An 11,588-nucleotide genomic window follows, 5' to 3' on the forward strand; every position below is an offset into this window, starting at 1 on the left:
TTCCTCTCTCCCTTATATCTGATCAGTTACAAAGTCTTGTCTGTTATATTGTTTCCTTTCCTATGGCCCCATTCTAATTCAAGCCCTGATTATCATTAAAATCTGGATTATTGTGATAACATCCTAATTACTCTTCCTAATTATTTCTTTATTTCCCAATCCATTGTCCATATAAATGCCAAAATGATCTTCTGAAAGCACATATCTGACCATATCACTCCTCTGCTAGAAAAAAAAAATTCAACTGCCCATCACCATTAGGATAAAATACAAACTCCTCTATCTGTCATTTCTGCCCTGTCTTCTACCCAGCCATCTACAGTCTGGCTCCTTTACGGCTTATTTACAAAGAAAAGACTTTTAAAATGCATTTAAGGTTTTTGTTGTTGTTATTTTGAACTTTACAAAAACCAAAAATATTAGCATGTGCATATACAAGGAATATAAAAAGAGGATTGTACACAAAACTGTGAATCTCCATTATGGACAACTTGCATATACATTTAGCATGCTAGTTCCAAAACTGTCCCGTTTCTCTGTGCTTCTCTTTAAACCTCTTTCTGAGTTATACGAACTGATGCAAAGTGAAATGAGCAGAACCAGGAGAACATTGTACACAGAAACGGCAATATTGTATGAAGATCAACTATGAATGAGCTAGCTATTCTCAGCTCAAGATAATTCCAAAGAACTCATGATGAAAAATACCATCCATCATCCATCTCCAGAGAAAGAACTAGTGGAGTCTGAATGCAGATACTATTTTCCACTTTCTGTATTTTTTTCCCTGTTTTTTTTTCTTTTGGGTCTGTGTCTTCTTTCACAATATGACTAATATGGTAATGTGTTTTGACTGAACATGTATAACCTCTATCAAATTGTTTACTGTCTCAGGGAAGGGGGAAGTAAGGGAGGGAGAAAAAAATTTGGAACTCAAATAATTTTTTAAAATGAATCTTAAAAGTTCTTTATATGTAACTGGGGAAAAATAAAATATTATTTTAAAAAATGACAAACTTTCTTCTGTTTTGTTGCACTTGAAAAAATCCTTCATTAATATTCATATCATTCTTTGTTACCTTGTTATCTATCAATAAGCCTAGTTAAGTAAGACAAATGTACAGAATGGCCATTTCCAAAAATATTCTTCAGCTCTCTGTCAACCTTTCAACCTTCATATTACTTCTTTTTATGAACATTATATGATGTCCTGGTAAATGTTTACCAACCAGCTTCCTGGGAAAAGGTAGCAAACAAACAACATTACCCGCAACACACTTTTAAATTTAATCTGTATTATTAACATTTTCTTCATCACTTTTTAAGTCTAGACGATCAACAAAATCACAAACCAAGCCTTGCTTTGTAGCCTTTGTAGCTGATTTCTAGGTGTCCAATATTCAAACTGAAAATTCAACAATTTGTCACTTTTCTGCATGATCCAGGATAACAGGTCTGGTAGCTGGTCCCTAAACATGACGCTTTCAATCCCATCTCTGAGCCACATAGGCTGTCCTTATTGGCAGAAATGCTCCACCCTGCCTTTCGCTCTTAGAAACTGTAGTTTCCTTAAAGGTCCCTAGGGCAGCTAGGTGGTACCATGGACAGAGGGCCAGGTCTGAAGTCAGAAGATCTCATCTTACTGGTTTCTAATCTGACTTCACACACTTACTGGCTACGTGACCCTGGTCAAGTCACTAACCCACAATTACCTCAGTTTCCTCTTCCGTAAAATGAGCTGGAGGAGGAAATGTCAAACCACTGCAGGATTTTTGCCAAGAAAACCCCAAAGGGGGTCTTGGAGAGTCAGACATGACTGAAATGACTGAATAAAAAAGGCCTCCTCCTCTGTGAAGTCTTCCTTGATTCACCCCAATTGTCAGTGTTCTTTTCTTCCTCAATTTACCATGTATTAGACTTATTTTTACACGTGTTTTATCCCATCCATCCCTTGACTCCCTTTAGAATTTCCTGCCCTTTCAGAGCAGGGACTGTTTCACTTTTTGTTTGTATTTAGAACAGACAGCACCATGCTAAGTGATTAATGTTTGCTAATCTTTTGAAAACTAGGTGCTCAATATATGCTCAGCACAAAGGTCCAGGTGATAGATACACAGCATGATTCCTAATAATCACTAGCATTTCTAAAGCATTTTACAATTAGTAGAAGACTCTACATATCTTATTTCATTTGATTCACACCAAGCAGGTGATTTATTATCCACACTTTACAGAAGAGGAAACTGAGGCAAACTGGTTAAATGACTTGCACAGGGACACAAAGTAAGTATCTAAGGTAGGATTTGAATTTAGGTCTTCTTGACTCCAAGTCCAGCAGCCTATATATACTGCACCGCTTAGCTTCCTGTGTACCCAGGGCACACCAGAGATACGGAGGAAACAGGGAAGGCCAAGCATCGGAGAAGCTAGGTGCTCAGGCCTCAGGGCATTAGGGCTTTGGGGAAGAGGAGGACAGCTCCTACCTGTTTCTGCTCCAGCACCCGAGCCCAGTCAACTTTTGGCGCTATGTCAGATGGCAGCACAATCTTTTCATACAGTTCACGGTACTCGGCGCATTCCTGGGTCACTCGTTCATGTAGCTGCTTGATGCTGCCAATGGAGGAGATGGGCATGGTGGTCAGTACACAGGCAGAGGGGCATCACCTTGACTTTTCCTATCTGGCTCCTCTCATTACCCATAAGAACTGCAAGGACCAAAGCCTCCCACCAATCCCTACTTTTCCCCTTTCTCATGGTCCCACTCCCCCCTGGACCTTGGTCCTGGCTCACTCACTCTTTCTCAATCTCAGCCGCTTGTGGATGCTTCAGTCTCTTGGCTTTGTCCATATCCAGGAATAAATCCTTCAGCAGCATCTCAGCTTCCTTTAGGTCCCGACCTATTTCCTCTTGGTACTGGAGGGCGTGGTTCTGTTCACTGTTTGTCCTGTCCTGTGGGTCCACCTTTTTGTAAACAGGCTAGCTCTGCCAGCCTTCCCCCAGGCTACCACCCTGTCCCTAGCTGCCGCCAACATAAGTCCATGCCAGCTACCTTGATGCCCATTGCCAGGGGTTTTTAGAGACAACTTCTGGATAGAGTGCTCCCTATACCAGTACTCAGAAAAGCCTAGGTTCAAATCCAACATCTGGTCTATCTGTGACTCTAGGTAAGTCATTTGACATCTCTAATCCTCAGTCTCCTCATCTGTAAAATGGAGAGGATAATATTTACTTATTTATTTATATCATATTATATTTTATTTATTTATTCATAAGCAGTTGGTTTGCTTGTCCCATTAGAGTGGGAGCTCCTTGAAGGCAGGGACTATCATTTGCCTTTCTTTGTGAGTGCCTGGCACCTAGGAGGCACTTAACAAATGCTAATTAACTCACAAGGTTATCTACATCACAGAGCTGTTGTGATGCTCAAATAAGATAACGCTTTGCAAATAAGTGCCTCTAAAACTTTGAAATTTAATTTAAAATTAAATAATAAATATATAATAATATGTAATAATATAATTAAAATATATAATATAATACATAATGTATTACAACAATATTATTAAATTGTATATAATATATTATAATAATATTAAATAATATATTAAAATGTAATAAATAATAAATAAAATTTAAATTTAAAATAAATTTTAAAAATAAACTTTTAAATAAACAAATATCTATTCTTATTACTCTCTACCCCTGTTTTTTAATCCTCAGAAGGCGAGGTGCTAGATCTCAGACAGAGGGGGCTGATTAAGGCATTCAGCGCTGCTGAAAAACCCTCTCTCAACCTAGGTCTTCTGGCCAGGGATCTACATTGCTGGAAGGGACGAGGAAGAGGTGGCCTTAGATGGGAAACCTCGTTGGGGCAGATGTGAAAGAGACAGTGTGCATGTTACAAAGTGATGAGTCTGGTTCCAGATGTATATTCAAATGCCAGCTCTGCCCATCTTGGACCCCAAAGGAGTCTCACTTCATTATTTTTATACTGAGTTCCTTAAGATGCAGTCCAAGATGCCTTTCTCTATCCCCCCAGTTGCTAGCACCTTCCCCCTGAGATTACTTTCCATCTGTTCTATATATGAGCAGCTAAGCATCACAGCAGATAGACCAACAGGCCTAGAGTCAAAAAGACTTATTTTCCTAAGTTCAAATCTGATCTCATAGATTTGCTATCTGTGTGACCCTGGGCAAGTCACCTAATCCTTTTTGCCTCAGTTTCCTCATCTGTAAAATGAGTTGGAGAAGGAAATGGCAAACCAGTCCAAGAAAATTTTTGTGAAGAAAACCCTATATATGTATATATACACATATGTATACACACACACACACACACACATATCCAGTAATAAACTGAGGTAAACAGGGTTAAGTGACTTGCTCAGAGTCACACAGCTAGCAAGTGTATGAGGCCAAATGTATGAGGCCAGATATTCCTGACCCCAGGCCTGGTCCTCTATCCACTTTGCCACCTAGCTGTCCTGTCTGGTTCATAGGAAGAACTTAATAAATGCTTGTTGATCAATGGAGGGTGTTGGACTAGGCGATTTTTAAGATTCTTTCCAGCTCTAAATCTGTGATCATTTGTCCTCTGAATCTCCCAAAGAAGGGAAATCTTTGGATGTTAAGACTGAAAAGTGTCATCTAAGGGAAAAGGGCTCTCTCCTTCCTTAGACTTCCAAGAAGTCTCTGACTGGATCTCTCCTTGGTCTCTATAGAATTTTATAGTGTATTTATTTGTGTACATATCCTGCTTCACCACTTGAAGGTAAGCTCCTTGAGTGAAGGCACCATGTCATCTTTGTATCTCTAGCCCTTGGCTCAGAGCTTTACTCACAGGATAAGGACTAGATCTGGTGAGGAAACTTGCTCCCAGAGTTGCACAGAGAACTGGGACAGATGGGAAGCAACTTGTCCTGGGTCTCACAGCTCAGATGTGTTAAAGAAGGAATTTGACATTGGGGAAGCTCTCTGGCCATAACCAACTGCATATAGTACTTGCTTGATAAATGTTTGCTAATGGATAAATAAATGAATGCTCCAGCACACACACACACACACGCACATACACACACTCACACACACACACTGACACACTGACACACACTGACACACACACACACATTCATACACACACACTGACACGCTGACACACACACACATTCATACACACACACTCACACTCACACACACACACACACACACACACCCCTCTCTCCCTAACCTCCCTGAAGCCTTTGCCCCAGTTAGACTGTCCGGGCCTCACCAGCTTCAGTCTCCTCTGTGTCTCCAAGATGTCCCTCTCCACTTGGTCAGCATTGGCTTGCATGCGCGTGATGAGTTGTGCTAGTTCCTGGGTGGAGGCCCTTTGAGGAATCAGGAGGAGAAAGAGGCACTGTTGAATAAATGCTTTGCGGAATGAAGGAATTTATTTTACTTAATTATGTACATTTGTTATGAAGATTTATCTTTCTTTTTCCTTCTTTTTTTCCCTTCCTATATTCTTTCTTCTCTTCTTTCCTTACTGTCTTCCTCCCTCCCTCCCTTCCCTTTCTTTCCTTTCTCCCTTTCTTTCTTTTTCTTTCTTTCCTTCTTTCCTTCTTTCTTTCCTCCTTCCTTTCTCCCTTTTCTTCAGCAAGGGTGGGTGGGAGGAAGAGAAAACAAATTGTTTTGTTAATTGAAAAAAAACCAAATAAAAAAATCTTTAAATACTATGGGGAGAAATTAACCCTTCCACTTCCAACTCTTATGGAAGCCACATCAACCAGGGTTCAGATCCACAGTAGGCCCAAGAGGTCTGGGCACATGATCAATTGGCCAGATCACTGGACAGAAACAATGGGTCAAGTCACTATTGGCTCTTGGCTGGGGATTGGGAGTTTAGCCCAAGTATGTACTCCATTGCCCTTTGAGGGAACCTGAGGCTGATGTGGTATAATCTTGTCAGGGATCCTTTCCTAGTCTGGAGTCCCATTATCTTTCCCTCACCGCCACAACCCAAATGACTCACTTTATCCCCTCTAGGCTCAGCAAACAAGATCTCCAACTCCCTGCAGGGACCCTAGGGCAGGGGAGTAAGTTATGGAGCTCCCTTAGCTTTCCCCATTCTGGGCCCAGCAGAGCAGGACCCCACCCAGATTCCTCCTGCTTCCTTGGGTGGGAGGGAGAAGTAGACGGTGAGTCACTGACTCAATCTGACACACTGAGACACCACTGGTGGGCCTTTCTGGGATGTTTAGCTGGGCTTCCTCAAGGACAGAACTTGAGTGTTATGCCATAGATTCCCCCTTCTCCTCTAGTTATCTGGGAGCCTTCTCTGGACTTAAAATCCTGAAGACAGAACCCTCCACTTAGCCAAGCTCTTATTTGTCCACCCCTGCCAAGGACAACGAAGACACAAAGCAAAATGGTGGCTTGAGACCCTGGATGCCCTTCCTGGCATCCTGACCTTTTAGGGGATGTACTCTGTTGGTTTAAAGGGAGTTGTCCCTCCCTGAGCATTAGTAGTCTTGGTGATATTCTCTAGCTAGGAGCCTTATCTGGTATTTTTTATGTTTAATCTAGACAGACATCTGACTCCTACAGCAGTTGCCCTGATCTTTATCCCCATAATGAGCCTTTCATCTTTCATCTTGAGGCCTCCACCTGTTCTGAGACCCAGGATATGAGATAATTTGTCACTTTGATGCCAAGTGAAAAGAGGGGAGTTCTGTGAGGTCTGGAAGCAGGATCCAAGAGGCCAGCTTGACTACTCATTGCGGAGAAGGCCCAAAAAGGCTTCGCTATCATTTTCCCTCTTTGATTCACAAGGATCTGAGGAAGATATTTTTAATTTGGAGTTCATGGATACCCCACCTTGCAAAGCATATGTAGATAGATTTCAGGAGATCCATGACCTCGGATGGGAAAAAAATTACATCTTTATTTAATTTATTTATTTTTACAAATCTTTGGTTTCTTTTGTGATCTCATATTTTTTATTGTACACATTTAAAACGTCATTCTGAGAAGGGGTCTATAGACTTCACCACACTGCCAAAGGGGTCCATGGTACAAAAAGGGTTTAGAACCCCTGGTCTAAAGGAAGAATGCAGAGCTGAGAGCTTTTGCCCAGAGCAGTCCTGATTAGCTAAGGGCACTCCCTTCAAACCCCTATTGTTCCTGGGCTTCAGTGTCCCCTCCTTTGTATGACAGAATGTGTGACACTCTCACCCTGAGGGACTCTACTGGTAAACTGGGTAGAGAAGAGCCAAAGACCATCAGGGGAATGGTCCCTCAGGATCCCCCTCCTCTCAGAGGTTTGGAAAGAAACCATTACCCAACCTAACCAGACATTAGAAGGACAGATGCTGGGTCATTCCCAACATCTTCCTAGACCTGGGTTTCTCTTTCACTGACCATGGAAGAAACAAAAACCCTGCTTCTGAGGAAGAACCCAAGAGTTCTAGCCTTGTGGCTCTCAGCCGTGGGCCAAAAGGTGATGCTTCTGAGTATCTTCCCTGAGGTCCTGACTCTGTGTGCCCTATATCTTCCCCTAGGTCCTAACACAATGTTAGGAGTTCTTAACAGGGTGTCCAGAAAGTTGGTTTTTAAAATACTTTGATAACTGCATTATAATCGGTTTCTAATAAAATATTATAATACTATACTATAGTAAATGTAATATATATGATGTGATATAAAACCAATATAACTGATTTCCCCTGTAATCCTTAATATTTTATTTTAAACATTTAAAAAACCTTATCCTGAGAAAGGGTGCACAGGTTTCACTAGTCTGCTAAAAGGGTCCAGGCCCCAGAAAAGGTGAAATATTCTTCCTCTCTATATCTTTCTGGACATAACCCCTTCCTCCGAGATTCTCTTTGGGTATCTCTTCTTGGGTTGGCTAAGAATGTGGCAGATAGATACCTTAAGCAGGTCAAATATAGAAAGATCTCATATACACTGAAATAATCATTGCATCAATTTTTTTTCTTGTGGTAACAAAGAGCTAGAAGTAAAGCAGATATCTATGATTAGAGAATGAATTAACAAACTGTGGCACACAATTATAATGAAACATGAGTGCTCCATTAGGAAAAGACAAATAGAAAGAATCCAAAGATGCGTGAGAAGACATATGGACTGATGGAGAGGAAAGGGACCTGAATAAGAAAAACAATACACCGATATCAGCACTGTAAATAAAAAGGATGGTATAATGAAACTGAACTCACTCTAATTTAATTATAATGACCAAGCTTGGTCCTGGAGAAGACTTGTAAAAATGTGCCTCTCTCCCTTCATTTGCAGAGGTGGAAGACTATGGTCGTGAATTCAGTTGTATTTTGCTTGGTTTTACAGGGCTGGTTTTTCTTTTTCAATATTTGTTATAGGAAAGTCACTCAGGATTGGGGAGAGTGGAGGGTTATGCTCAGAAAGAATAAAAATGAAAGACATCAATTTAAAAAAAAAGACTAATTAATGATCAGTGACAGGCCTGCCCATACCCACCTTTTGTGAGGGGAGTGTGAAGGCAGAGGGACCTCTACATACTCCGGGGCAACTGAGAGCTGGGGCCGAGAACTGCTGACCCCAGAAGGATTCTCCTAGAGACTGGCGTTGCTTATTGATCAGGACCCTCATACACACCTCTGTGTTCTATCTGAGGGTCAGGGGAACGTTCTCGACCTCCCTCTGATTGCCTTTCTTGGCTGTGCAGCTCGAAAGCAGCCCATGCATGGGCTGCCCACCATCTCCTGAGAGTCAAACTCTGGTTCTGGAATCCCATTAGCCTCCACCCTGGTACCTGCCTGTCACCAGCTTCCATTTGGAGAAGAATTGCCCTGGTCCATCAAGCACTCTTTAAGATATCACCTCCACCCCTATAAACCTCAGTTTCTCTCTCTCTAAAGTGTGCATAAAGGAATGCACAGCTCCCTCTACCTTTGCCCTCTAGGGGCCAGAGCTCAGACACGACAGATTCCCCGCCCCTATGTCCTTTTGGCCTCGGGAACTTGGGATGCCTGAGTTAGGCTGGGTGCTGGGGCTGTAACCGACCGCCTTCAGGTTGGTGGGAGACCATCCTTATAGAGCACCACCCTCTCATCTCCCCACCCCCACCCCAAATACATACCCGCCCACCTGGCCCCCTCCTCACCTGCTGTGTTTGCTGGGGGAACCCTTAGGAGAGCCCTTGGAGACCCCCTTCCCAGGGGAGCCTTTACTTAGCCCCTTAAACATAGTGGTCGAAAGAGGGGCTGTGTTCAGGATCAGGCTGCGGCTCGGACACAGGCTCAGGTTCAGGCTCAGGCTCAGGCTCCAACCGAGTGGGTTCCTGGTGTTTCCGCCTGGGTTTTGTGTGGAGGGCGGAGGATCTGGTCTGGGAAGGATAGTTTCTAGCAGGCTCCTCCCTGCAGGTGAGTGTAGCTGAGTGGCCTGGGAGCTCCAGCAGTCTACACACCTCACTCCCCCCCTACACACATGTGCACATACACACACACACACACACACACACACACATATACACACAGCACACTAGCACAACCAGTTTAGGAGGAAAGTACAGGCCAGAGGGTGCGGCAGCAGAGCCTGCCCAACTTCCAGAGAATGTTTGGACTTGTTCCACCCACACACACCCAGAGATCAAGGGAGGAGGGGTACCCAAAGACTCTGATGAAACTGGGGAGATGTTCAGGGACAAGGATGAGGATGAGGACACAGACAGACAGTGCAAAGAAAGTCCAGCCAGAAAGAAGAGAGATCCTGTCTAGAAAATGCATCCAGAGGAGGGGACATGTACAGATGAAGGCAGTCCCTCTCTCGTTACAGTGGTGCCTAGGGATATACATACCGCATTATACACATGTACCTCAACTAATCATGAAAGCAGGTATAGACATATCTGGGTCCCCTTCTTTTTCCATAAGCCACCAAATACCGGGCACATGCCCCCAGCTCCTCACGATTTTCCCAAGCACCATTCTCATTTAAATAATTTTAGGTTTTAAGACTCCTAGAGTCTGCTCTGTCCCTAATGTACCCAGATTTTACAAATCCAGAGAAAGCCAGAGCTGCCAAGGGGCTTTAGAGGTGACTTAATCCAATTCCTTCATCTTTCAGATGGAGAAACCTAGGGCTCTGTTGATTGTTAAGGGTGGAATTTTTTTTTTTTGCTATGTCTTCCCACTAACCATGAGGAGATTGTTCCTGAGAGCAGAGGCATTTGTCCAGTAACCTGGGAGTTAATCTGCATTTGTTACATATCTTAGAGAGAAAAGAGACAAATAGTACCGTGTGTCCTTGAAAATATGGTTAGTGCTAGGCCTTCCAACAATGTTACCATAGAACCACAGAACATTGGCTATGGAAGGTCCCTTGGAGGATCCACACCAACTCCTATCAAATCTCTCTGTAATATCCCTAACAAATTATCATCTAGCCTCTGATGGAAGACTGACAGCAATGGAGAATACCACTGCCACCTAGGGCAATATCTGCTTTTGGGCAGCCTGTAAACTGTTAGAAATTTTGAATGGAAATGGACCTTCCTGCAATTTCCCTTCATTATTTATCATTTATCCATTGGAACCAATCAAAGCAAGTCAGATTCCTCTTTCTTGGGACACCCCTTCATGTATTTGAAGCCTTGGCTTTTTGGTACTGGTTGTCCCTCCCCTTAGCTGACATAGAGCCAGCCTGGGAGCCTCAAAGCATTCCAAGCTTTTCTCTGTGGAACCATATACTTCTGCTCTGGCCATACCCTATAGCTATCTCCATCCTTAGACTCAACACCAGTCCAAGAACTAGTCCTGAGATTGGGGCCCCCGGCTCCAAATCAGCACTGAAAATGTCTCACAGGTTTACCTAGAGAGCAGTGTTTCAGTTTCCTTGCAGAGCCCCTACACATAGACACTCTCATCCAACTCCAGGAGGAGTCAGGCAGTGTTAATAGCTCTCATACTACCATCTCTCTTTCTCCCTGCCTGCATCATAATACTAATAATAACTAGCCCTTATATGTGGCTTTAAGGTTTGCAAAGTGCTCTACATAAATTATTTCATTTGATCCTGCATTATAAAATTAATAATAGCTAGCCCCTATATAAGGTTTTAAGGTTTGCAAAGTGCTCTACATATATTATGTCATTTGATCCTCACCACAACTCTGAGAGGTAGGTGCTATTATTATCCTCATTTTACATATGAGGAAACGGAGGCAGTCAAAGGATAAAGTGACTTACCCAAGGTCACACAGTTAGTAAGTACCGAATTGAGACTTATTGACTTTCAAGTTCAGCATTCTACCTACAGTATCATCTAGGTATACTGGGTTGTTGAGTAAAGAGGAAAATGGACAGTTGGTGGACGGCAGTTGTTCAGAGAGCAGCTTGTCTTTTAGTCACATCCTACTCTTTGTGACCCCATTTGGGGTTTTCTTGGCAGAGGTATCAGAGTGGTTTGCCATTTCCTTGTCCAGCTCATTTTACAGATGAGGAAACTGAGGCAAACAGGGTGAAGTGACTTACCCAGGGTCACACAGCTAGTAAGTGTCTGAAGTCAGATTTGAACTGAGGAGGATGAGTCTTCCTTGACTCTAGGCC

The 11,588-nt window shown here is 42.8% G+C and overlaps 1 protein-coding gene across 2 annotated transcripts in view; it reads right to left on the reverse strand.

Annotated features, from left to right (window-relative positions):
• EVPL (envoplakin) overlaps positions 1 to 9,418 on the reverse strand; it is a 42,091-nt gene extending 32,673 nt beyond the window's left edge. The window contains exons 1-4 of one of the 2 annotated variants that reach the window (XM_072645742.1): positions 9,146 to 9,418; positions 5,270 to 5,369; positions 2,795 to 2,949; positions 2,484 to 2,610 (exon numbers count right to left, since the gene is read on the reverse strand). In XM_072645742.1, the coding sequence (XP_072501843.1) occupies positions 2,484 to 2,610; positions 2,795 to 2,949; positions 5,270 to 5,369; positions 9,146 to 9,228 (465 nt within the window). In that variant the 5' untranslated portion in view covers positions 9,229 to 9,418. The remainder of the gene's footprint in view (positions 1 to 2,483; positions 2,611 to 2,794; positions 2,950 to 5,269; positions 5,370 to 9,145) is intronic. The other variant, XM_072645741.1, reaches the window with a different exon arrangement.
• Between the last annotated feature and the right edge of the window lie 2,170 nt (positions 9,419 to 11,588).

This window comes from Notamacropus eugenii, chromosome 2, assembly GCF_028372415.1.
Source record: "Notamacropus eugenii isolate mMacEug1 chromosome 2, mMacEug1.pri_v2, whole genome shotgun sequence".
NCBI classification, from domain to species: Eukaryota; Metazoa; Chordata; class Mammalia; order Diprotodontia; family Macropodidae; genus Notamacropus; species Notamacropus eugenii.